This window comes from Malus domestica, chromosome 06 (assembly GCF_042453785.1).
Source record: "Malus domestica chromosome 06, GDT2T_hap1".
Taxonomy (NCBI): Eukaryota; Viridiplantae; Streptophyta; class Magnoliopsida; order Rosales; family Rosaceae; genus Malus; species Malus domestica.
In genome coordinates, this window is record NC_091666.1 from 31,165,193 (window position 1) to 31,193,094 (window position 27,902).

Here is a 27,902-nt window from a genome sequence, read left to right on the forward strand (position 1 = left end):
CGGGCTATTGCCCACGGTGAAACTGCTCTTATCGAAGTTTCTCTCCATCTCTCGTGGCCAATTTCATTTTGTTCAATTTCAATAAAAGCGTGCACCTACTTCAACATTATGGTTGAGATATTACCAAAAACAATTTTTATTTGACCTGAAAATAGCTGCACATGAGAACAACATAGATACATGGTCATAATACATAAGGGCCTCAATCAACCCAACCCTGCTCATCATCTTCCCCGCCGAGAAGGACAACAAAAATCGCGCGGTAATGGCAGAGAGGAAGAAGCGCTACCGCCTACAATAAATGCATTCGCTCCACGTAAGACTGGAGCAACCACCTGTTAAGAGGCTCCCCACATCCCACAAAACAACCAGAATTGCCGTTTTCAGTGAAGAACGGGAAGCGAAAAACATTCAGCAGTTCCTGCACTGCCTGCCTAACCAAAGAAGATCCTGTAACCCTACTCCGACGGCCCCATCCTGTCACAATATCAATCCGGCTTGGACAAATCCCGGACATTAGCATCTGTTGGCGAAACCATGCGAGTGTTCTTGATAGAGCTATCACAGCAGTACCGTCGGACATAACGTGCAGGTTTATAAGCCAATAACAAGAGCTTTTCTCTTTGATGGCGTCCGGATAGACATTCTTTTGTGCAGCCACCTCCCAGACTGAACCCGCCTCCTCCTTTAGTCCCGCCTTGTGAAGAAAGTCGACTACTGCATCTACAAGGCCCCTCTTGCTTTCTCTATCCTCGCTATGCATCATATCCAAGAACCGGCTCATGTGCTCCCGCACGTTTTGACCATCAGGTCCTGCCGATGGCATAGACAGTAAGAATGTATGTGCAGGATGGCCTGTGACTGCCATAAGGTCACCACAAAATCCCATGTCATATGGTGATTGTGCTTCTGTGCAACAACTGAGAAGCAATGTATATGTCTGCAAAGAAGGGTTTAGACCTAAACCCATCATGCTCTGCAGCAAGTTATAGGCATCGGACAGCTGGTGCACCCTAAGAAACGCACTGAGCAGAGAATTGCAAGTAGGCACATTAGGGCGTAAACCTGCATCGAGCATAGCTTGATACCAACTCCAGGCTTTTTCTATGTTACCAGCCTTGCCCCACAAATCTACCAAAAGACCATAAACAGGCTCATCAGGCACCCAGTTTTTCTGTTTCATTTCATGAAAAATCGCCTCGGCTTCCTCAAGATATCCACAGTGGCCAAGGACCTCCATTACTATGCTATAAGTTACTTTATCCGGTTCAAATCCCGCACCCTGCATGTCACGGTAGAGCTTTAAAGAAGTCTCATAATTCCTTGCCTTGGCCTGCAAAGCTATCATGATATTGTAGGTGACCAAATTGGGAACACAACCATGATTAACCATCTCACAAAATAGCCGATGAGCAGCATCTAAATGACCAGCTTTCCCAAGACAGTTGATCATAACACTGTAAGTGAATGTGTCGGGAGCAAGACCAGCCTCTTGCATACTGTCATATAGTCCTAGGGCAACGTCAAGAAATCCAGCTTTTGCATGGATGTCAATTAGTGTGGAGTATGTGACACGGTCAGGTTCACATCCCGCTTCTTGCATTTGATTGAAAACATTCATTGCTTCTTTCAAATAGTTTGCACGGCCATAACTATGAATCAGACGGTTATATGTCACAACATTTGGCCGGCATCCTTCTTTCACCATCTGATTAAGCAACTTGTTAATGGCACCAAACTGCCTGGAACGACCAAGGATCCCAACCATGGTGGTATAAGTGTGCCCATCATGCTTGAATCCTGCTTGCCGCTTAAGCCAATAAAAAAATCCAAGAGCAACAGAATGATCTTGAAGTTGCTTTAAAATTTGGTTTGCTTGATATGCATCCATTGAACAGTTGAGATTTTCAAGAGTGGCCTCTGCAGCAGGACCCCATCGTGTCTGTTGCAGTATGTGAGAAACATTATGAACAACATTCCCAGTGTGAGCAAACTGTCTGTTGACTTGGGGAGCTATTCCTGTTGGCATTTTCACATCTCTTATGGGCCTGTTGAAACTTTTAGTGGCACGAGTCATATGACCCATGGTCTCTGCATCAGAGGTCTGAGCACTGGAACTGTAATTTGGAATGAAGTTTGAATGTGGTTTTGATTTCGGTGGCATAGACCTTTGCTCATGATGGTCCGAGTATACAGTATGAGGTGTTGCTGAGCTTTCCATCCTAGAATATGGAACATGATTTAGACCTTTAACGAAATTGGATTTCTCACCTTTGCCCTTTGGACCATGATTATTACTTGTAGGCTTTGATGCAGCTGATACCTCAGTAGCTGGCTTTGGACGACCATTAGTGAAATGTTCTCTTTTTATTTGTTTCACATGTGATGGCTTGATACCGTTGAGGGGCCTGGTTGGATCAACCATACAGTTATTAAGGATTCCAAGCCCATCAGATAAAGGAAGCTTGCCATTTACTATATCAGACAGAAAATTTACAGCTGCAACTCCAGCCTTAGCAAACTGGTCTGCAACAAGAGGTGATGAGTGCACCACATCTGTGCTACTAGCATAACTTACAGTCTCCGATCTCCCAAAAGATCTTGGTGCTGTTGCAGCCTGATTAATAGAAGCTGTATGGTCAACACCTCCAGCTTTACGAGGACCTGCCACTTTTACTGCATCTCCCAAAAGGATGGTTCCTGCCCTTGCCCTTGCTGAAGGTTTGGATACCATGGTGGATGGATTTTGGGCAAGTAGACCTCCATCTCTTGCTAGCTGCCTTTGCGAAACACAAGTTTCATCTTCAGAGCAAGAGCATGAATTTCCATCTGTCGCACTACATCGTGGCCCAGGCCCGGTAAGAAAGAATGACCTCGCACTGCTTGAAAGGTTACTTAATTGCTTTGCTCGCAACATAATTTACAGACAGGGTATCACCTGCATATAAAGAATGGATAATGAATTAGTAACACAACAACATTTCTAAGTTTCTAACATCATAAAAGAAAATGCTAGTGAGTACTGAGTAGTGACAGGCAGTCAACTACAAGTCAGTACCGGCTTTTCCAATTTACCCAACAGATAATTGATGTGAATCGCCTTGGTCAGACAGGATATCAAATCAAATTTGCATCAAAACTATATATGGATATCCTGAACCCTTGATACCTGGAACACACGTCCCTAGATAAGACGAACTGCTCAATAGGGAAGATATCACTCATTCCCATCAATAAGAAATGAACTCGTTAGACAACAATATTGATAGTATGGTTAGACTTCATTTTAAATCCTCAAAGTGCACAGCGATCCCAATTGGAGGTTGCAGTCTATACCATTCCGCTCCAGCAATGGTAAAGTCTCAACCAGTGTTCTTAGATTTTGATATCATTGGTTAGTAGAACCTCTCAGAAACACCACGTTAAATTCGAATGTGATTTGTAATGACTTCTTCAGGAAAACACGCGTGAAGAAGACATTGTAAATCGTAACAATTCCATGCAGCATATCCTGCATAGAATACCACCAAACAAATTTACTTCAAAATTCCTTTCATCAATACATTCTTCTTCTAGCGTATTTACTAACCGAAAATTCCTAAGCAGACACATAAATGTTTCGCAGGCGGAACCCTATAATACATTCCATCATTCAATTGTACAACATCACTAACATACCTAGAACTCAGCATATACGATTCATAATTTTCATTTTCTCTTTCTACAGTTAAAATTTCTAGTACTAAAGTCTCTTTGTTATATTTTCTTAATGACAAACAAAACATCAAGACATACAAACAATCTACAACCTTAAATCCACATTTTCCAATAAAAATCCTCGATTCCACACGGAAATGAACACAAAGATCGAAACTTTCAGACCAGCAAAGCCACCCTCCAACGTTAATCAAAACAAAAACGCACAAAAACAAGAAAAAGAACCAATCTTTGCGACATCTGAGACTTCCCCAACAAAACCCAGGTTCTCAATTACCACAAAAAAACAGAAAAAAGCACTTAAAATTCATCAAAAAATCCATACAACTCTTTCACAAGCAAACCAGAACACAACCAGTTAAGAAAAAAAAAAAACTCAAAGAGCGCGAGAGAGAGAGAACTACCTGCAATGGTGAACGGGCTTCTGGGTTCTTGACGCGTGTCTGCAGAGAGAAAGAGAGGAGCGAGAGAGAGGGGGGATGGCGGCGGCTCTGCTCTCTGTGCCTTCAAGACTGGAGCTTTAATTTTTCTTCCAACCAAGTTGGGAAGAAGGAGGCTCGCAAAAAACCAGCTGTTTTTTCTCTTCGCCCTACTTTGTATTTTCCCCTACGCGTGTTTGGGACACGTGTCAGCGCCTTCATCGTTTGCACGTGACCTTCAGGAAATTGTAATTTGATTTTGATACTTTGAGAGGATTCAGTGCGGTTCTTGCCACCATTCTTCTCCTGGAGATTCTGTCTTATGCTTTTTATGGTCAATTTTATTTTTAATTTTTTAACATATTTTAAAAAGGATTTAAAGTCAAAGAAAATGAAAACAAAAAACAAAAATAAAAAGAAAGCACATGCAAAATTGTCCTTTTATTGTGTTGATTTATTTGGAAAGGGTTTGATTTTGTTCAATTTATTCTACTAGACGGTTGAAAATTAAGATGAGTATGTGAATAGTAAAAATAAATTTTGGATGGTTTTTCAACCAAATGATATTTTAGATTCGTATAACTCCTCATTTTGATTTTTGAGATTTGAAACAGATAGAAGTGAATTTGTCCACCATAAATCATTTTATTCATTCAGTAAAAAATCTGTATTTACAAGTACTAAAATGGTAAAAATATTCTCAATTTAATAAACAAAAATTGAGTGTATTTTTATCATTTTCTTTCTTGTTTTAACATAAATTTTTTATGAAATGTTCGAAATAATTGACGGTGAACAAACTCAAACATCAATTATATTAATTTTAATTTCACTAACCAAAATAAAAAATTATGTCAACATCAACGATCATTTTAGCTAAAATTTGATTGATCCAGCGGTTATGATGGTGCGGCTGTAAAGCGGAAAGTTGAGGGAGAAGCTGGGGATTAAACCTGATGGTTGTGTCGACGTGGACGGAGACGTGCCTCTTATACAGCAAGTCTGACAACAGAAGGTCAAGTCCAAGGCTCAAAAATATAAATTTTTTTTTAATTGGAAAATTATCAAAATCTCCCGTGTTGCTCAAGCAAACAATCTTGGTCAAATGAGTAATTTCAGCTATTTCCTCTAATTAATTCCCCTAATTATTCCGTTAGTTGTAAATGGATCCCCCCATTCCGTTAGTTGTTCCGTTACCTATTCTAGAAATCGGATCTGGGCCGTTATCTTGGGCCTTGGTCTTCAGGCTTCACATTAGTTTCGGCCATGATATGTTTTCAGACCAGGCCCACACTATTTTGGTAAAACTCTTTTATTTTTGTGGGTGAATTATATGTTGGGACTCATGTTCTTCTAAATCCCATGATCCAAGAAAATTGTCGTTATCCACCATTCGGTCTAAATCTAACAGTGAAGATTGATCAAAAAAAAAAAAAAAAAAACAGTGAAGTAGAAAATATAATAACAAAAGTAAATGGCCACCTACAGTTGAATTAAGATCGAATAAGAAAAAGTAAATGACCACCTATTATTTGATTTAGATTGAACTCGTCATTTTGGACCTATGCAAGAGTTAGGTTGGTCTATGTTTATTTGATAATTAGCAAAAACAAGTATGGAATGAAAGCGAACGATCTTTACCTTTAAAAATTACCAACAAAATTTTAGGAAGCGTTGCACCATTGACTCTTCCGTCAGTCTAACGGTTAGATAACCTCTTTTTATTGGACGTAACACTTCAATTGCTCATGTTTTGCTTGCATGGGTGCTACTTCTTGATACATGAACTATTCATCCTTTTAGATATAGAGAGAAGGGAAGAAAAATGATATGTGTACCCTTAATCCCTCATTATCACAAACTGTATAGAATCATGTTTCGTCACATGCATGACTAGTCGCATGATGAATGAGTCTGAAAACGATGAACTCAATTATGTACACAATTGAACCGGTTACACCTCAAACTTTCTTTGCATGCGTACCGGCATACGCTGGGTTGTTCTTGTCCATGGAGAATCCTCGAAGCTTTGCCTACACAACGTGAGTTGTGAGATTAGCAATTTAAAAACGAAATTAGCAGCTAGCTAGCTCCTTAATCTTTATGTGAGGGGGAGGAGACGGAAAGGCAAGAGGGTAGCTAATTAATTATGTAATGAACAGTGATGGAAAAGCTTTCTTTCACTCATGCACGTAGACAACTTTAAACCCTAGCATGTGGGAATGTTGAATGAGATATCTTGAATTAAACTTTGAGAAATGATATAGAGTACTTGAAAAGATGAAGGTCGAAGACTTAGAAAGAAGACTTAAAAAGAGACTTTAAAAAATGATATGGATTACTTGAAATTAATGAAAGATATGGCGCAATAACGTTATAAGTTTCATACAACCGACTTTACTTAGAATAAAGTTTAGTTGTTGTAAACTGTGAATTAATAGTACGTAGTAGGCCATATCTACAATTCTGATTGAAAAAAAGAGAATGAAAGGCCATGTTTGGGAGAATGATTATGTTTGGTGATATGTTCAAGAAAAGCATGTGTTCCTTCCCAGGCCATCACCCTCCACGCCTACTGCATCAAAAGCAAAGATTTCAAAAGTGCTTTTGGCTACTGCTAGCTGTAGTAGCTCTTTCTTATAAGTATCCCTTTATATAAATTAAGATCATTTAATAGTTTAGTAATACATTGTGGTTTTAAAATAGTTCAAAGCATTTTTTGTGAAAATATTTTTTAAACTAATTATTAGTAGAAATATAATGTAAGTGAATATGTGTTTCTTACATGAAGCACTTCAAGTGCTTTTAAAACCTAATAATATTTTATCTAAAAATGTTTTCAATCATTTTAAAAGCGTTTTCAAATGAGTGATAGATTAATGAGAGATTATGAACATATTATATGTGTTTTGTATCTTGCTTGTCGTAAAGGAGAAAAGACATTTTCTGTGCAACATCATGCATTATTAACTAATGGTAATCAAATAGTTGCGGTTAAAATGCTTGATTGGTAATTAGAGTGCCAAATAAGTCGAGGGAACCTTGCTTTTATTTTCCTTTCCCCATACGTATAATCTAAAGTGCATGAAGATTAATGTTAGCGATGCCACATTATTGTGTAACATTGGCAACTTAATGATGTATAAAGTTAATATTTAAATAAGATAAACTCACCACTTAATATTACGATCTAGTGGTATTTATTGTTATTTGTAAGCGTCAAATGCGAGTTTAAACCATATTATTATTAGCCTATTGTAAGACTAAACTCACCCCCTCCCCATAAACTCGTTAATTGATATGACATGTACACAATAATTGTTATACAATAAAATATACTAATTTGGTATAAAAATATGGCCATCGGAGCATTTTTGTGTTAAAATTTACCATTTTTGTGTTAAAATTTACCATTCTTTTGATGAAAACACAATTTTGGTAGTGTTTTTATTTTATTTAATGACAATGTTTGATAGGTAATCTAGCAACATAATGCACTATATTTTTGGAGTACGAGTCTCTCTCTTTTAAATTATCATTTCCTTCCATCTCGTCCTATTTGAATAGTCACGACTAATTCACATCAATATCTTGTATTGACTCTTTTTATAGACAGAAAGAGACAAAGAGGAAAGTGAGAGAGGATGGTAGTGAAGGGGAGAGGATTTGAAGACGAGAGAATCCTAAAGTTCTTCACCTGCCTTGTCATGGTCTCCCTTGTTTCAAACTTGTTCGATCAGGCTCGTCATGGTCTCCTTTATGCCAACTTATGTATGATATTATTCATGCATAAGATAAACGAAACCTTGAGCATAAGAATTCTAACTTATTGCATATAGCCAGGGATATTAGACAAGTTTTATTCGTAAACGGAAGACATTTATAGTCTTCATTAATTCGTGCATGAATGAGAAAGCACATTGTGTCGTGGAAAATACTTAGCCTTCTAAATCAATTTGCACATGTCACGTATAAAATGGACCACATGTTAAAGATATCACAAGGAAACTTAGCTAAGATGTATTTAATTAGCAGGAACATATGTAGAAGTGGAACACTTGACTAAAAACCTGAAAGCACAAGTCAAATTCAACACACTATTTTCTCAAAGACTAAAATTAAGACGATATCGCGACCCAACAATCCCCTCCCCAATTAATATTTAGTTAATTATTCAACTATATTTATTTATAGGTAATTCAGAGCTCGTTTGGATGTATTTTTAAAATGACTAAGAACGTTTTGGTGAAAATGTTTTTAGAGCCAATCATTAGTAAAAATGCAAGTAAATATTGAAAAAACACTTAAAGTACTTTATGGAATAAGCAAATAAGTGGTGTTTCTTGCAGAAAACACTTTAAATTATTTTGGAATTCAAAAATATTTTCTCTAAAAACACTTTCAATTATTTTAAAAGCACATCCAAACACGTCATTAACTAGTATGAAAAGAATAACATGAGGTAAAACTTGAAAAGCACTTTTATTTACTTGGGTTTTTACTGGAACAAAAGTGATCGTGATTGGTTTTCTACTTGGACTACTTTCCCCTGCTAATTACCTTAAGGAGACACGTTCTCCTATATCCGATGGTCAAGAAAATCATGACCATCAACGGTTCAATCTTAATCTTACGGTAAGTAGCTATTTAATTTTTAATTGTTGTATTTTTTCTTCACTGTTAAACTAATGTTGAATAGACGGTGGCTACGATTTTCTTGAACCCTGACGTTTAAGAGAATGGAACTTTTATTTTGGGGGAAAGGAAGAGCTTGTTTGAGGGAAGGGATCCGGAGGGAAATGACCGAATCCATTCCACCAAATTCTCTCAATTAACTAATTAGAACTCTTGAAATTTAATTCAACAACTAAAAATAAGGGTTTACTTTAAAAATTATAATAATTTTAACCATTAGATCAAATTTAAAGAATACGAATTGATTGATGAAAATGATTTGATGAAATGGATCCAAAAATGATCTCTCTTCCCTTGTTTCGGGAGGAGAAAAAACTAACAATATAGTAAGCTTTCCTTTTAGAAAGATGATATGGATGCCATCATTTTGTTGACTTCGAAGGTAGAATCTTAAGTTTTCCATTTGTGTGGGCTTTGAATGACTTCTCCATGTTGACCAAGTCACCACCTTATTATTTCCACACCTCATGATTTTATTTCCCCTCATGATTTCCATATATAATTCTTCAACAAGTTCATATCCATAATTTTATTTCAATTTATCTCATAAATCGAACCCTTAGTTTTGTACTTTAGATTATTTTTTTTACGTTGAAGGAAATCGAACTCGAAGTTTGTCATAGCTCGAACCCTAATGCCAAATTCCAGTTTAACTCTCAAAACACCTTATTACATAGTAATACTTCGTAATATACGCGAGTTTAATATTAATTCATTATAACGGATCAAAAACTTTATCGACACTCAAAAGCTTCGACTTTTACGAGTTCAATATTAATTTATTATGGCGGATCAAAAACTTTCTCGACACTCAAAAGCTTGGTATTTATTTAAACTTTTGTTACCACTAGAATAAGCACTCATTCATACTAGGGCAATTCATTGTTTGGATATGGAAAATTTTAATGACTTTTTGGCTTAAGCCGCATTGTTTTCAACCATTAAATAAGTGGTCAGAAACAAATACGTCTCTCGTTTGCGTGAAAATCTAAAATATACAGTCACCAAGAGACATAGAATGTCAGAAGTAAGCCTCATATAAGTTCTAGACACAATCGTGGAAATTATATCAACAGAGGAAGAATGCCGGCATTATTTTAGTCCCATGTTCTATAGCTTCAAACAACGACGGATGTGTACCAAAAACATTTTTCGGTACATAAAGCGTTATCATACAAGTGATTATATTTTTTTTTTTTCAAGTATTCAACCACTCGTATAATAACACTTAATATACCAGTCTGTGTTTCTGGTAAATTAAAAATTTTCTTTAAACGATGGAATTGTTTATTTATATTTTTGGAAAAAAAATATTTTTGTGCGCGGAACCTGCCTTAGCGCGCCAATTGTAACGGACGAAAAAGATAATCGTAATTAATTAAGTCCTAATAATTTTATTTTAATTAATTTGGGTTGAAGACCAAATACATTGGACTGCTGACCAAGTCAAACATTCATAGTCCTCGCGCGGATTCCAACTTGCCAACCAGTGAACCCAATTCAACAGCTAGTGTCCGTTGGATTCGAACCCTCCACACATCAACGGATGAGATTATTTGGGGAATTATTATAATCACAATTACCTTCCTTATCTTTAAGCAATTGTTAATCTCAAGTTTAGTTGGTATATTATTTAAGAGCCTGTCATGTGAAGTAGTTGGTAGCTAAAAGATAAAGCTTAAATATGAACTTCTAATCAACTCAGTTTAATTAGTTAACCAGAAGCTCGAGTTTGATGTATTTTCCAATCTCGTTATATCAGAAGAGTCAATTAGTTGTTTCAACCATAGTTTCGATCAGAAATTCATAAAATATATTTTTTGAAATAATTTTAAAAACACAGTGCGAATTTGATTTGATTTCTTGTTTCATTATCGGAGAGCTTTGTAGGTTTGCAATAGGCGAGTTGTTTTAAATGTGGTTTTCAATATAAACATGTAAAGTTTAATGTCGATATATGTTAGTAGTTGCATAGGAATTTCATATTTTGTTATTTGTGTGTGATTCTTTTAACATAACTCAATTTTACGATCAGATTCGTCTAAAAAATTATGTTAAGATTAGTCATTAGTAATTGAAGTCATTATTTGAGACGCCTCCAATTTTTGTGTCATTAATATCCTATCCATTCTTCCGAAAAACAAGTCTCCAATTTCCGGGAAATTAAACCCCCCGAAGAAAAACATTTAAATTTTATTTTTTAAAAAAGCCCCAGTTTTTCAGTTTCATTTCATTCCTCCTCTGATTATCCCGCGTTCTCTCTCTCCTCTCTCTCTCTCTCTCTCTCTCTCTCTCTCTCACACCCACCTGTCACGTGCTCCCGGCGGCACCACCGCGACTCACCACCGCCTCCCTTTAACGCACCGTTTCGGTATAAAGCCAAAGGGAGCAACCTTGTTCCTCCTTCTTTGTCCCCTTCGCTTTCTTCTCTGTAAAGCTCGCGCCTTTCTGCTGGAAGAAGTAGACGACTAAATTTTGAGGTATCTGAAACGCAGAGTTTTGGTGCGCGGCCATGGGGAACTGCAACGTCTGCGTGAGAGCTGACGTCGTCAGCGGCGACGACAAGAGTTCCAGCGGCGATAAAAACAAGAAGAAGGCCCGGGAGCGGCGGTCCAACCCGTTTTCCGACGACCCGGCCGAATCCCCGGCTCCGATCCGAGTTCTCAAGGACGTGATTCCACTTGGCCACCGGACACGGATCGGCGACAAGTACGTGCTGGGTCGGGAACTGGGTCGGGGCGAGTTCGGCATCACGTATCTGTGCACGGACCGCGAGACAAAGCAGGCACTCGCCTGCAAGTCCATATCGAAACGCAAGCTTCGAACGGCGGTATGCACGACGGCGCACAGAGCCGAAGTCGGAGAAATCCGAAACTTCGTCTTGATTTTGGTGGTATTTTTTGTAACTTGGGTTTTTTGTGTTTGGTTCAGGTGGATATAGAGGATGTGCGGCGGGAGGTGGCGATAATGTCGACGCTGCCGGAGCACCCGAACATAGTGAAGCTGAAAGCGACGTACGAGGACAACGAGAACGTTCATTTGGTAATGGAGCTCTGCGAGGGCGGCGAGCTTTTCGATAGGATTGTGGCCAGAGGGCATTACAGTGAGCGGGCGGCGGCGAACGTCGCCAGGACGGTGGCGGAGGTGGTGAGGATGTGCCATGCTAATGGGGTTATGCACAGGGACTTGAAGCCTGAAAACTTTCTGTTCTCGAACAAGAAGGAGCACGCTCCTCTTAAAGCCATCGACTTTGGGCTCTCTGTGTTCTTCAAGCCTGGTACTTTTCTGGGATTTCGTTGAATTTCTTGATGGATTTTCGGGTTTTGAGTTTTTACGGATTTGTTTGATTTTATGTGGGCTTTGATTGAATTTTGTGGATTTTGATTTTGGTTTTGTTTGTGTGGGGGTTTAGGGGAGAAGTTTATGGAGATTGTGGGTAGTCCGTACTACATGGCACCGGAGGTTTTGAAACGAAATTATGGACCGGAGGTTGATATATGGAGCGCTGGAGTGATACTTTACATTTTGTTGTGTGGGGTTCCTCCATTTTGGGCAGGTATTCTAGTGAATTCAGCTCTCGAAATATGTTTAAAACCGGTTGGTTTTTCATTGTCTGGGCGGTTCTGATTTTGGTTTGGGATTGGGATTGTAACATTGGTTTTCCTTGTTGAAATTTTTGCAACAGAGTCTGAACAGGGTGTGGCTCTTGCAATCTTGAGGGGGGTGATTGATTTCAAGAGGGAACCTTGGCCTCAGATTTCGGACAGTGCTAAAAGCCTTGTTCGGCAGATGCTGGAGCCGGATCCCAGAAAACGCTTGACCGCACAAGAGGTGCTTGGTAAGTCTCGTCGCTGAATCTTTACCTGATGCCATTTCAAGAGAGTTGCATAGTTGTTCACGCTTCAACATTTAGATAGCAATATCATTGCGTTAATCGGTGTGATGGATGATTATTCACCTCATCTTTTTACCAAATACCTCACGAATTAATAAGGGTTTTTTTGTTCTATGAATAGGCTGTTACAAGAACGGGCATTATAATCATTTTCACAAATCCTTAGTAACCATCAAACAACTTGGACCTCCTACGCAATAAATAAATGTCGGAGTAAAAGAAGAGAAGTCATTGATGAAAACAATGTATTAACAAGATCATGTATAGTAGCAATTCTGGTTCAAAATATCATAATGCAACTGGTGAAAGGCGTATTTTTTTCTTTCCATAATATCATTTCAACGGTGAGTAGGGCGGGAATTAAAGGATAAGACAGGGAACCAGCTGATTTATTTATTAGTGCGAGCTACTGAAACTAGAGTTGCTGATTGGAAGCTTTCCTTAATCTCCAGTTATCAGTTTTATATCCGATCACTAGCATTTATCTATGTTTTTTGAACCTTAATTTATTCTTTTAAGCTGAGATTTCTGTTTTGTTGTTGGAGTTTGTTGTTTCATTTCCTCCTCTGGACCTCTGGCGTTTGGCTGTACTGTCAAGTTTGTGACTTTATGACAATCACTTGGATTTTAACTGATTTAGATTGGTAAATTGGCTTGGGTGGGGGGATATAAACACTTCGTTGATTTCTTCACTTGAAACTTTTTTCAGTGAGATGGGTCCAATAGTAGAGATTCAAATAAGCAGCTAGATTGACAGAAATATGTCTTTTGAAGCAAAAATCAGTTTAACCTAATTTACCCTTGCTACCTTGCCATTGTATTTCTTATTTGATTTAGAGTTTCAGTCAAGGTTATATGAGAATGTTTTCGGTTTTGACCAAAAGGGCGGAACCCATTTTTTGTGCATATCAGTGTGCCATGAATTTGACTTAAACTAGAAAGAAACTGAAAATTTGTCTGTTTTTTGGCACGTCAAGTTTGACTAGCTCTGCAACATAAGTTGCATTTTGTTAAATGAGTGAACTGAATTTTGCTTTGTGTTTTGTGATTACAGAACATCCATGGCTACAAAATGCGAAGAAAGCTCCAAACGTTCCATTAGGAGATATAGTGAGGCCGAGACTCAAGCAGTTCTCAGTAATGAATAGATTCAAAAAGAAGGCCCTAAGGGTAAGCATCAGTAACCATTACTTTATGTATATCAGCTGAAATATTGGCTACTATTTCAACGATGTGTGATTCACACAGTATTTAACATTTGGGGTTTATTTTTCTTCCAATCAAATACTGTAGGTGATCGCAGAACACTTATCTATTAAAGAAGTTGAAGTAATCAAAGACATGTTTACGTTGATGGACACTGACAAAAATGGCAAAATAACATATGAGGAGTTGAAGTTGGGGCTCCGCAAAGTTGGTTCACAATTGGCTGAACCGGAGATTAAGATGTTGATGGAAGTGGTGAGTTCTGCGGTTTTAAATCATTACCGGAGTTTTTGTGTTTCGTTTTTCATTTAACAAACAAAACGATGTCTTCTGTGTTACTCTTCTTTCTATAGGCTGATGTTGATGGGAATGGCGTTCTGGACTACGGAGAGTTTGCAGCAGTAACAATTCACTTGCAGAAGCTGGAGAACGATGAGCATCTCCACAAAGCATTCGTGTTCTTTGATAAAGATGGAAGTGGATATATTGAATTAGGTGAGCTAAGGGAAGGTTTACGAGATGAATCAGGTGAAACTGATATTGAGGTGCTGAATGACATCATGCGTGAGGTCGACACTGACAAGGTTTGACTTTCGAGCCTTTTTTATTTGTTCATAACGTAACATTTATACTGGACTTGCTCCTTACATCCTGTGTTTCCAGTATTCTTGTACGATTGCCCCATATGTTATAATTTATTGTTCGTTCTCGCGAATCATCAGGATGGACGCATCAGTTATGAGGAGTTTGTTGCGATGATGAAAACGGGAACTGATTGGAGAAAGGCATCTCGACAGTACTCAAGGGAGCGATTCAAGAGTTTAAGCCTCAACCTTATGAAAGATGGTTCCTTGCAGCTTCACGACGGGCTAACTGGTCAAGCCATTGCCGTATAACTCCTGTTCTTATTTAGATTGTGCATGCTTGCCGCGGGATACTTCTCTTTTACCGTCGATACACCTGAAAATCGCGGCAGATGGGGTTTTGTCAACTGAGATTTGAGGGCAGATACCGAATCAATCAATCCTCTCGGACTCCATTGGCTTGACTTATCGGTAGGTTGTTAGCTTGTGGCTTCAAGGACTGCATGTTTGTTGGTATCATCGAGGCTCGTGTATACATACGTAGTACGTAGTTCTCCCATCGTGTTGTACCTGTCAACTACACTTGTATATTTGTCATACCTACATCATTTTGTGTTTGATGGTTTGCTCACTAAATTGGATGGCAAGCGATTTGTTTCTTCATTGACCTTGTGGGCTTTGAGGGTGTTCTCATTTTTGGTATTTGTTAAAAGTGATCCTGATTCGCTGTGTCATCTTCGCGAAAATGATTTGTGCACGCCTCTTTTCTCCTTATGCACGTCTTTGTTTAATTTTCGTGCGTTGATTCTCATTTAGATTATTCAATCTAAGGGTTAAAAATGTACATGCTAGAAAACAGGTGTACGAAAGTCATATTTCGTTAGTTAGTTAATCCATTGAATTTGGCTTTTGCAATGACCCTACCAGAGATTTTTTGGCATGATGAGAATACGGTCCTGTACATGAAGTGTTATAATACAAGTAATTGAAATTTTTTATTTTAAGTATCCAATCATTTGTATTAAGATATTAAGTGTGCTGGCCGTTTTTTTGATATATTGAAAAATTTCTACGACCTACTTGTCGCATTCTTATGTTTTTAATGCTAATGATGGTTGTTATGCAAATAAATTGTATTATGACATTTGGTGTGCTGGGCTATAAAAAAATAAATGTTTTTTTTTCTATGAGTACATCGATATTTTTACACTGAGAGGATAGGGAATTCGGTCAAGCCACACAATGAGCAGACTAATCTGGTATCGAATTTGCCATTCACGAGATTCGAATCTAAGACCTTCTCACTTTTAAGCGAAAATGAATACTATTGAGTGACGATTATAAAAAGATAATTATATCCCTTAAAATATTAATATTGTGTACTTAATTCACCCCTAAATTATAGTCAACCCAAATCACAAAGATATTCACCGGAAGGCGCTTGATGATATTCTGGAAATCTGTTTGGGCCCCACTATTGTAAGGGCTCCACTCAGCTCAGCTCAAAACCTTTTTTATGGATTTATTAATTATGTTTTTTTATTTATTCATAAAGAATTATGTTTGAAAAGTAAAAACCATTATATTGTTTTTTTTTTCATACTTATTATGTTTAAAATAGGATGACACAATCTACGTACTTATTTATATTTTTTACATAGTTCTTTTAATTCTCGACCGTCGGATCGAATGAATAATATTATTTTTAAATGTGCGGTTTCTTTTGCACATTAACTAAGAGCTAGTCCAACACTATCACAATATCATATTTTTATTTTTTGTGTATTAATTCATAAACAATCAAATCTCTTTAAAGTTATATCATCAAGATCAAACTGATTTTTTAATTTTAAAGAAGTTATAATAGAGGTGTAATAAAAATATTATTCGATTGACTTATTTATTCTTGATGATTATTTTAGTTCTTAAATAGGATTCTTGTCCATTAAGTATTTTAATTCTTGCATATTTTTGTCTCGTGGACGACTATAACCATGTGCAGGCGTGAGACCAAAAAAAGATAACAAAGATATATATATATATATATATATTTTTTTTTTTCGAAAAGAAAACAATTGGTGGCGAACTATGTTTATCCACCCCTTCGGACCTAGAAGAGGCTAGTGGGAGCTGCACACTACATGTGAACACAATCAAACAGATTCACAGCTTATAAAATGCCGAATTGAATACCTTCAATTATTTACTTTAAAGAACTGCTGGTCGTATTTTTGAACAACTTGTCGTGGTTCAAAGATATATTACAATATCATATCATTGTCAACCACAAATTGAGCTACACACATTACAATATCATCTCTAATCATTTCAAATTCATCTCAAAATATTTATTTCGGGAGTAGGCACAAATTTTTTTTACAAAAAAGCTTATTAACACAATCATTCCAATTACTTAAAGAAAAACTAATCAAAAGAGTTTGAAAACTTTAAGTTTTAACGATAATGAAAAAAATAAAGGATAAAGTAAATAGTACCATAACTGACTTTTAATATAAAAATGTGTTTTTTCATTAAAGTTCCAATTAATTAATCATTATTAAACCATTTCCCCTTAATTAATTGGGACCCACCTTATACTCCCCATGATATCGTCCCCGGCGGGTACTCTTCCCAAATCATAACGGAAAATAACGAAATTCAGAAAACGCACCACAGAAAGTTCGAAAATTCGAAAACCCGAATCCGAATAGCAGCGGCGGCAATGGGGGTGGACTACTACAACATACTGAAAGTTAATTGGAACGCGAGCGAGGACGACCTGAAGAAGGCCTACAAGCGGCTCGCCATGATTTGGCACCCGGACAAGAACCCCGCCGGGAAGCGGCCGGAGGCGGAGGCCAAGTTCAAGCAAATCTCCGAGGCCTACGACGTCCTCAGCGACCCCGCCAAGCGCCAGATCTACGACCTCTACGGCGAGGAGGCTCTGAAATCGGGGCAACTTCCGCCTCCCTCTTCTTCCTCCTCCGCCGCTTCGGGCCACCACTACTACGCCAACCACAACAACCAGCGCCACGCACACCCGAATACGTCGTCGTTCACGTTCAGTCCCAGGGACGCCGAGGACATTTACGCCGAGATTTTTGGATCCGACGGCGACGGAGGCGGGATTGGGGGCGGAGGGAGGTATAGAGATGGGTTCTTTAGGACGTCCAATGGTGGTGGGCCAGAGTTTGCGGGACCCAGTGGGGCTGCGCCTGCGAGGAAGGCCAATGCGGTTGAGAATCTGTTGCCCTGCAGCTTGGAGGAGCTGTACAAGGGTGTCAAGAAGAAGATGAAGATTTCCAGAAACGTCTACGATGCCGTTGGTGCTGGGTAATTTTACTCTACTGCACTATCAATCTTTCATTTCCCAATTCTTTATTTTCTTTAATTTCAAGCAAAAGCCCCTATCTTTATCTTGTTCTTCTTGTTTTCTTATATTTGCAATGCCAATTGGTATTTGGTTAGTCTTTCTTTCTTTAGAAATGTTAGTGTTGTTAGTCAAGCCTTAATCTTTCCCTTTGATAGGTTACCCGATTGCGAAATGTTTTGAATATTGTATGACGTTTGTATTAATCTTTCATAAGTAGAGTGGAAGACTAGCAGTAATAAAGTGTAAACAAGTGTATTGTGTGGTTTTCACATTTGGATTTGGATGCCGCATGTATAGTCACGTAAAGGCACTCGTTAAATCAAATTTAGCATGAACAACTTGGAAACTTGTTGGTTTAGTATATTGAGTTGGTTTTGTTGTGGGAAATTAGTAAATGGAACACCTTCCAGATATGTTTGTGATTGGTGGGTGATTGGCAGAAAAGTCTGCAACTCTAATGCCTAGATGATACGATGAGAGAAAATTTAGTCCATGCAGCCTATTTTTTGAACTTGGCTCTATCGATAAGGTAGGTTTCTCAGGGGCGGGTTTGATTTGGATTATGATCTTTTTGTGTGTTCTGAGTAGAATTGGTCCTGCTAGTCTAGACTCTAGATATGAGTTGTGGCACCTTAGAATACTAGGTTTAGAAGTGCTCTTTACAGTTGGACATTGAAAGATAATCATAGTGCTAATGAAGGCAAGAAGTTGTTTAATCTCATTACTCATAAGTTACGGTGTGTGCTTTGTGATAGGCAGTAGGGTAATAAATCATGGGCAGCCTCGCTCCTCCTCGAATCCCACTTCCCATGTGTTGACCCCAAGACTTTCTTAAGGGGTGCGAGTTATCATTCATTACCATGATGTGTGTATTTGCATTCTGCATTGGCTAGTTTGTGGGTTGGTTGTATGAAACAAGTCTTGTGTTCTGGGTTCACATCTATAGCCGCATTGTTTATCTCTTACCTTTCCTACTTTTCTATCTCACTGATTATTTGATCTGCAAGATCAAGAGCTACCCGGGCTTGCTTATGTAATTAGATGTTTGGAGCATCTTGCAATCATTCATATCTGTAATTATTGAAATAAAGCCTTGATGTTGCCGTTCGAGGAAAGGTCAAAGTGTTATTCATGTTATATGAGCAATCTTGTACCAAAAGTGAAAACTACTTATCCCCTGTAATGCGATTAGAGACGTAAAGCTGGTGATGCACAACCTTTTTATGTTTTGAAGTTTGTAGGTGACTAGCCATTATGTAATGACGTATATAAAGTTTAATACATATTACTTATCAGAAAATGGATAAATCTAGTGAAGCCGTTTCTGTATCTATTTTCCTTTTCCCTGTTAAACGTCTGCAAGAGTATGTAATTTTCAGTAAGCATTCGGCTTTTGTTAACTTTGGCGTGATGCATGATTAATTCTTTGCAGTAAGGTTCGGACTGTGGAGGAGATTTTGACCATTGAGATCAGACCAGGTTGGAAGAAGGGCACAAAGATCACCTTCCCTGAGAAGGGTAACCAAGAGCAAGGTGTGATTCCGGCGGATCTAATTTTTATTGTAGACGAGAAACCACACGCACTTTACAAGAGGGACAGTAATGACCTGGTGGTCAACCAGGAGATAACACTGCTGGAGGCACTCACTGGCAAGACTCTTGACCTTACCACCCTGGATGGACGGAATCTCATGATCCCGTTGACTGATATCATCAAACCCGGAGCTGAAATGGTGGTACCAAATGAGGGAATGCCGATCTCAAAAGAACCTGGAAAAAAGGGAAATTTGAGAATCAAGTTTGATGTCAAGTATCCTTCAAGGCTTACCACAGAACAGAAATCTGATCTGAAAAGAGTTCTGGGAGGAGTTTCATTATGACTGCCAACGATGGATCTCATGGTTGACAATAATGTAAATACAATACGTTACGTGTATGCTATTTGAAGATTGTGAATACTAGAAGCTTTCTGGGGTGAGAAAGGAAGAGCCACGGACACTGTTTTAGCAAGGGCTCCTGCAACCTGCATTTGGAATTTGGATGCGTCGTGCGGCACGAGGGAGTTGATTAATGTCATTTTTTGGTTCAGTTCATTATTTTTTTCATTTGATTTGCATTCTATATGCCTTGAAAATATGATTGGATTTTGATTAGAAAGTAAAGTGAGTTGCTCACTTGTTGAAATCGAATGGTTAAATTTGACGTTTTGGGGGATTCTTAGCATTTTCGGCCATTATTTTGAGTTGTACTCAATTTTGTTCCTGCCTTTTGTCAGGTTAGCTTTCCTTTACAAACAAATTTGTGTTTTTTTTTTGTTTTTTTCTCGGAATGTTTTAATATAGGCGCTTCGTTTTTAATTTTTTTAGACCAAACATTTTTTTTAAATTGATTAAACATTTTTTTGGTGATTAATTTTTTTTTTTCATTTTATTTGAAGTTAAAAATTTTCACAGTACTTCTTTATGGTCTTTTGTATTTCCTGTTAGTCCTGTACGAATGAATTTATTATGCATCTCTTATTTAGGGTGATTTCATTTTTTTTTATTGTTTATTGTAATACTTATTTTAATGAATATAATGTTCAAACTTCATTTGGCTTCTTGGTGCATTTAGATTTTTCGTAGATTTGAATTTTTGGTACATTTGGCTTCTAGATGCATTGGATTTTATGGTGAACTGAAGATTTAGTCCCTGAATTATCGAGTGAAATTTAGGTTTCAAAACTACTTTTCTGTAAATAAGTTCTTAAGTTCATTAAAAACTGCTAATTTCATTCATATATATTCAAAGCTATTCTATCAATTTTGATTGAATTCTACATGAATTGTGAGCGAGTCTTTAAAAGCACAAATTGCTAATTGACCCAATAATTTTATGAAAGCAAACAGTCCTCAAGGAGACATTCTACATTAATCTCGACGCTCCTCAAGCCAACAATAATTAAAATCAAAACTTAAGGCCAACTTGGCTAACCCTATGCACTGCTGCATAGGCAGATACAAGTGATTCTATTTATTGTGCATCGTGTGATCAATTTTCATCAGGTACTGTTTATATTTAATTTTAAATAAAAAAATTTACAATAATTTTTAATCGCATGATGTACGATAAACGGATATGATTTTAGGATCTTCGGAATCCTCACAAAGAGGATCCGGCGAGGATCCTCACTCGAAATCGAAACCTTAAATGGAGTGAAAAAGGGAAAATTGCAAATAAAAGAATCCAATATTATTCGTTAAATTGTTGCTAGGCCCGCTTTCAAAAGTTGGACAGGCTTGAGTAGTCCAATTACAGTAGAAGGAAAAAAAGCCTAAAAGCAATAATGGGCCTTACAAAAAAAAAATTGAGGAATAAAGAAATTGCAATAAAAGAACCCAATTTATATTGGATAGAGCTGCTCACACACTCATTTTTACCTTCTACATACTATTGTTAATTTCTGTCCATTAGTCTTCTCCAATTTATTTGATCCGACGGTCGGAAATTGCGAATGGTATGTGAGAGATAAAAATGAGAATGTGGATAGCACCACCTCTTATGTTTGGTTGCACTTCATATTTCAAATAAAATAAAAAGCTACTCTTACTCTTACTACATTTAAACCCTCTCTCTAATAGTGATTAGAACTGCATGTGTTGGTAGGTCCTACTTCTACTAAAGAGGTGTACGAATTTGGTATGAAAAATAAGGTTGCTTTTTTTTTTTTTGAAACAATAATAGGGTTTGCATTACTGCTCCAAAAAATATTATCTTTATTTTTTCTTCTGTCGAAAATGAGTAATGCTATCAAAAATACAAACAAGAGAAAGCTTAAAGGCCCAACAGAGAGAAAGTAGGCATCTAAAGCAACCTAAGCTAACTAAGACGTGAATGTAACCAAATTAGTTAGAGTAATGTGGTGACGTTAAATGAGTTAGAGCTCTGTGCTTATTCTTCTGCACTCATATTTGATTCTTTGTTCCTTTAACTTAATTTAAATTGAATTAGAATATTTTTCGAATCAAAATTGCTAAGTGAGATTTTCTTTTTCCATTTGATGAATTCAGGCTCCTAAGACAACATAAAATGTTTACATCAGAACGAAAAAGTTATACATAAAAGGAATCGTGCAAGCCTAAGAGCATTTCCTTCCCTTAGGGCAATAATTGCTCAGGTGATTAGGTTATAGACAATTATTGCCTTAGTAAATAGTAATTGCATAAGTGCATCTCTATGCAGTAAATGAATTGTCCAGACAATAAAAACCTCTTTTTCTCCCCTCTTCCTCTTCCTCTTCCTCTCCCTCTCCCTCTGTTTGCGCATCCAGTCTCTGGGAGCAGCTCACCCAACACCCAGCACCCTCGTAAACCCATCTCCGTCCCCACCGCCTCCCAACCATCGTCTCTTGCTGATGCATCCTCGCAAACTCACATGTAAAAATTTTTGGGCATGGCTGACGTTAGCATGATGTCACATCACTCGGATACTGTCGGGTGCAAATTACTTGACTGCTTCGTCCAGCAGGCACCCCCTTTTTTTCGACTACTTTCAATGGATTGGAGTTTTTTTTTTTTTTAATAAAGATTTTGGGCAAAAATTGCCCAATTGCCCGAGAAAAAGGGGTGGGGAAGTAACTGCTCTAAATGAACCATTTTGTAAGAAAGATAAGGCAGTCTTTGGTAAAAACACGAGGAAAAAAAGTAGTGTGTAAGAGATAACATTAACAAATGTGTGATGTTTCACCTTCTGCTTGTAAAAACACGAAATTCAAACAAAGATGCAGGAAGTTCAACTTTCGAATGTATAAAGAAACAAGAAAGTGAAAGCTACATATATAAAAATGAATGCCTCTTTCTCAAAAGATTTCTTTTGTAAAAAGAAATAATATGTTACTTGAGACAGCCAAACCGTATAGTTGGACTGCATTATTGAACTGGACATGTGGCGCTCTCTCTTAAGACTCATATCTCCATCGTTGCTTTTTTAGAGGAAAAATTTTTAGTTGTGACGAAAATATAGATGGTACACTACATATTTTTATGTAAGTGGTGAAAAATTTTAATTTTTAAGTTATTAACTTTTTAACACACATAACCCACCATTTATATAGGGACACGTAGTGTACCATCTCGTGTGACGGTCACATTGAAAAATCTCTCTCTTTAGAGAGGCTGCAGATCACATTTCCCGTTTATTTTATATGAAACCCTAGTTTTTGTTCTTATGCTTGATTGACACCCTTGCACAATAGTGCTTCAATAAACTATAGGATCAAAGTTAACGTTTCATACGAATACTCTCAACTTAAATACAAACATTTGGTCATATCAATACAAGCAATATTAACGTAACAAAATTGCTCGACTCCTTACAGTTAAGGCATTATTCATCTTTATCTTTAAATGGCAATCTACAAAGAAAGATTTATGCAAACCCATCACGTTGTAGTCGATCTTACACATAATGTAATTAAGTATTTCTCCTAACAAGACCAAACCATCAAACACATGGAACCATGCAGTACCAAATACGAGATAGATCTTCCAAAGAACAAGGCTCTTTTCGAATAAGCCATTATTTTTATTATTCAAAGATCAGCATGTGTTCTCACATCAAAAATTCTTTGCAGATGAAGAGATGTCAAAGGAACTTCTTACTTCCCAAACAGATATCCCTACATGTATGTATAAACGCTAAGAGAATCAAACAATCAAACGCATGATTACTTAACAATCATGTTACTATCAGATGACTAACAGTTAAACCGAACACATTGGCTAATTAACTACCAGATACCGTTCTCCAACTTTTTTCGTTTTGTTTAGATTCTTTGTTGGCTTGTTTTGGCATGAGAGTGTTTATAATCCCATATCAGTAGGTTTCTGGGATCCCGTAAAGTACTAATTAAGTGCATAAACAACAAATTGTTAATTGGAAACGCTAAAGTTAATTTGAAAAGGACAATCACAACCCTTGGAGAGGTTAGGTCATCTCAATATATAATATATATACTAGTTCAATTGCGTAGAAAAAAAAAAAAGCCTTAAAACAATACTGGGCCGTTAAAAATAAAAAAATAAAAATAGAGGAATAAAGAAATTTGCAATAAAAGAAACCCAATTTATATTTTCTTCTCACCTTCGTCTTCTATTTCCAAAAATATTATCTTATTTTTTATTTTGTCGAAAATGAGTAATGCTATCGAATTTGTCAATAGCTCAAATGAGTTAAAGTTAGGCATCTAAAACAAACTAAGCTACACTAGCTCAAATGAGATAGAGTTGTGTGCTTATTCTTTTGAATTAAATTTGATTCTCCATTCCTATAATTTAAGTTGAATTATAATATTGTGCGAATCAAAATTGCTAAGCCTTACAGTGAGATTTTTCGAGTTTTCGTTTTCCGTTTGATGGATTCATGCTCCTAAGTCAACATAAAAATGTTATTATCAGAGCAAGTCCACCCCTAAGGACTTTGCGCCAGCACCCAGCGTATTTATCCACTCAAGTGAACAGTAATTGACCCCACTGAACAGTAATAGGCTAAAGCAGCTCCACCCCTAAAAATAGGCTGGCACCCAGTCCATCTAATATTATATTATTTTATTTATATCAATTAATATTTTATCATTTAATTTATTTTTTCTCCTTTTCTCTGTCCTGTCATCTTCCTTTTATTTCTCTCTCTCTCTCTCTCTCTTTTCCAGCTCACTCCCGTGAGCTTTCCTTCTCCTTCCTCTTCAAAACCTTCAACAAATCATTCTCCTTCCTCTTCAAAACCTTCAACAAATCAAACACAAAATATTATTTTTGTAATCCCTGGAGCTCAAGGAACCCAACCATGGCCTTGCATGCGTCATCGGTGTATGGTGCGAGATCCTACCATTGAAGCCGAGAGCTTGAGCTCTCAATCTCTAACCCAGGTGATGTTTCTATCACTGTATTGTGTTATTGAGTTTTAAATCCTGTTGTGTTGCAAGTTTTGTGGTTAATTTGAGGGCTTAATTCCCTGCTTGTGATTCCGACAAAGGAAAACGGACAACTCCGACGAGTTTAAGGTCCAATCTCGGTGAAATCTCTTGCATTTCACCTGGGTAAGTTCTCAATCCTATTCTTATGGTTTCTAACATATAAATCGTGTTGGAAACCTTTGTGTTGATGCAAACATGTTGTTGGTGCATTTTTTCAGATTTTCCGACGAACTCAGGCCATCACCTTCAGGCCATTTGCCTTCTCCCTCCGTGCTCCTTCCCTCCCTGACGTCAGCAAGCGTCATACAGGCCGGTCCCAAGGTCTGTCAATTTTGGACTGGCCTAGAGACCAGCTTGGGCTGGGTGCCAGGCAATCTGTTGGGCTGGAGAGATTTCCCTAGGTGCCGGGCCATTTTTTTGGCTGGGTGCCGGCCTATCCCATCCCCGGTGGAATTGCTCTCAGAAAGAAAAAGTTATACATAAAAGGAATCGTGCAAGCCTAAGAGCAATTTCAACCCTTAGGGAAATAATTGGATAATAGGCAATTATTGGTTTAGTGAATAGTGATGGCATGAGCACATTTCCATTCCGTAAATGAATTGTTTAGGCAATAAAAACCGCTTTTTCTCTCATCTCCCTCTTTTTTCATTGTCCCCTCTTCCTCTCCCTCTCCCTTTGTCTGCGCCTCCAGTCTTCGGGAGCAGCTCGCCCAACACCCTCGGAAACCCATCTCCGCCCCCGCCGCCTCCTTCAACCACCATCTCCTGCGACTGCACCCTCACAAACTCATTTTTTAACACCTGCAAAAAAATTTGGGCATGGCTGACGTTAGCATACGACGTTAGATCACTCGGGTGCTGGGTTGGGTATAAATTAACTGACTGCTTCGTCTGGTAGGCTTGTGCCCACGTTTTTCCGACTTTTTTCAATGGGCTGGAGCTTTTTTTTAATTTTTTTTTAAAAGATTTTGGGCGAAATTACCCAAATGCCCGACAAAAAGGGGTGAGGTGGTAACTCGTAACTGCCCTAAGGGTGCGTTTGGTACGTGGGATGGGTTCCGTCCCACGTTTGGTGCCTTAAAATTGTGTGGAACGCGCGTCCCACGGAACGAAAAAGGGTCAGATTTTGGTTCCCCCTCCCCCCCTGGAACAGGTTTTTCCATCCCGTGGGACACAAATTTTTTTTTTTTTGGACAACTATACCCCTTTTATTTTTCATTAATTACATTGTCTACCTCCCTTCTCTCCCGTAACCTCCCTCTGTTCTACCACAAACCCAGTAACCCAATCCCTTCTTTCCCGTAACCTCCCTCTTCATCCACCACAAACCCAATAACCCAATCCCAGCAAACCCATCCGACGACGACGACGTCACCACCGTCACCAGCAAACCCCTCTTCTTCTCCGGCGTCGTCACTACCGTCACCAGCAAACCCCTCTTCTTCTCCGGCGTCGTCACCACCGTCACCAGCAAACCCTCTTCTTCTCCGGCGCCGTCACCATGGAGCCGTCACCAGCAATCCCTCTTCTTCTCCGGCGTCGTCACCATGGAGCCGTCACCAGTAAACCAATCCCTCATTTCCCGTAACCTCCCTCTTCATCCACCACAAACCCAGTAACCCAATCCCAGCAAACCCATCCGACGACGACGACGTCACCACCGTCACCAGCAAACCCTCTTCTTCTCCGGCGCCGTCACCATGGAGCCGTCACCAGCAATCCCTCTTCTTCTCCGGCGCCGTCACCATAGCCAGGCCGACGACAACGACGACGCTGCACGGAGGATGATGATGACGCTGCAGGGAAGACGATGACGACGCTGCAGGGAGGACGATGACGAAGCTGCAGAAATTGATTGAAATGAATTTTGGGATTTTTCTGTGTTTGATTTTGGGATTTTTCTGTTTTTTTTCTTCTTGTAATTGTTTGCTGGTGACGAGATCTGAAATTGATTGGAGGGTTTGCTGGTGACGAGATCTGAAACTGGATTGGTTGCCGAGAAAACGAAGGAAAACGAAAACTGGGGTCTGATTGTTTGAGTTCATACTCGCACTCAGCAATTGTACAAACAAGGCTAAGTTAGTCATTTAACACGAAATCCAAACCGTTCCGTCCTACGCGTACCAAACATAACACGAACCTCCGTTTCGTTCCGTCCCGTCCCGTCCCGTTCCGTTCCGTCTGCGTACCAAACGCACCCTAAAAGAACCATTTCGTAAGAAAGATAAGGCAGTCTTCGGTAAAAACACAAGAAAAAAAGAAGCAAAGTGTGTGTGTGAGAGAGATCAAACAAAAATGTTGTCACATCCCCACCCGGCCCCCACCACATCTCGGGTTCGACTCCGTCGTAGCATGATATTATCCGTTTTGGGCCCCGACCATGCCATCACAGATTTGTTTCTGGGAACTCATATGAGAACTTCTCAGTGGGTCACCCATCATGGGACTGCTATCGCGTGAACTTGCTTAAGTTTGAAGTTCTGATGGAACCCGAAGCCAGTGGGCTCCCAAAAGGCCTCGTGCTAGGTAGAGATGAGAATATATATATAAGGCTTACATGATTCACACTCCTGGGCGATGTGGGATCTTACAATCCACCTCCTTTAGAGGCCCGACGTCCTCGTCGGCGCACATCCGGCCAAGGATTGGCTCTGATACCAAATTGTCACATCCCCGCCCGGGCTCCCATCACATCCCGGGCTTGACTCCGCCGTAGCACGATATTGTCCTCTTTGGGCCCCGACCACGCCCTTACTATTTTTATTTTGGGAAATCACGCGAGCAGAACTTCACAGTAGGTCACCCATCATGAGATTACTCTCGCGCCAACTCGCTTAACTTCGGAATTCCGATAGAACCCGAAGACAATAAGCTCCTAAACATATATGATGTTCCATCTTCTGCTTATAAAAACACGAAATTTAAGCAAAGGTGTGCAGGACGTTCAACTTCGAATGTATAAAGAAACACGAAAGTGAAAGCTACGTATATTAAAATGAATGCCTCTTTCTCAAAAGATTTCTTTTGCAAAAATAAATAATATGTTACTTGAGACAACGAAA

General features: G+C 38.5%; 3 protein-coding genes across 6 annotated transcripts; 2 read left to right on the forward strand and 1 right to left on the reverse strand.

Moving 5' to 3' along the window:
- Window positions 1-120: 120 nt before the first annotated feature.
- LOC103409742 (pentatricopeptide repeat-containing protein At1g18900-like) lies at window positions 121-4,289 on the reverse strand. 4 transcript variants are annotated; one of them, XM_017325391.3, is made up of 3 exons: window positions 4,122-4,289; window positions 3,170-3,511; window positions 121-2,938 (listed from the first exon to the last, which is right to left on the reverse strand). In XM_017325391.3, the coding sequence occupies exon 3, from the start codon at window positions 2,915-2,917 to the stop codon at window positions 293-295; it is 2,625 nt and encodes an 874-aa protein (XP_017180880.3). In that variant the 5' UTR covers window positions 2,918-2,938; window positions 3,170-3,511; window positions 4,122-4,289; the 3' UTR covers window positions 121-292. The 4 variants fall into 4 exon arrangements, with proteins under 4 accessions (XP_017180880.3, XP_070679927.1, XP_017180881.3 ...); XM_070823826.1 differs by having other exon boundaries at window positions 3,076-3,511; XM_017325392.3 differs by having other exon boundaries at window positions 3,337-3,511; window positions 4,122-4,286.
- A 6,684-nt stretch (window positions 4,290-10,973) lies between these two features.
- On the forward strand, window positions 10,974-15,262 carry LOC114825407 (calcium-dependent protein kinase 10-like). The gene is made up of 8 exons (XM_029104009.2): window positions 10,974-11,661; window positions 11,763-12,108; window positions 12,244-12,387; window positions 12,517-12,669; window positions 13,781-13,896; window positions 14,020-14,187; window positions 14,286-14,516; window positions 14,655-15,262. Exons 1-8 carry the CDS (start codon window positions 11,344-11,346, stop codon window positions 14,826-14,828), a joined length of 1,650 nt encoding a protein of 549 aa, XP_028959842.2. The 5' UTR covers window positions 10,974-11,343; the 3' UTR covers window positions 14,829-15,262.
- Window positions 15,263-17,133: 1,871 nt separating this feature from the next.
- On the forward strand, window positions 17,134-20,103 carry LOC103437788 (uncharacterized). The gene is made up of 2 exons (XM_029104010.2): window positions 17,134-17,849; window positions 19,322-20,103. The coding sequence occupies exons 1-2, from the start codon at window positions 17,239-17,241 to the stop codon at window positions 19,767-19,769; spliced, it is 1,059 nt and encodes a 352-aa protein (XP_028959843.2). The 5' UTR covers window positions 17,134-17,238; the 3' UTR covers window positions 19,770-20,103.
- Window positions 20,104-27,902: the final 7,799 nt, after the last annotated feature.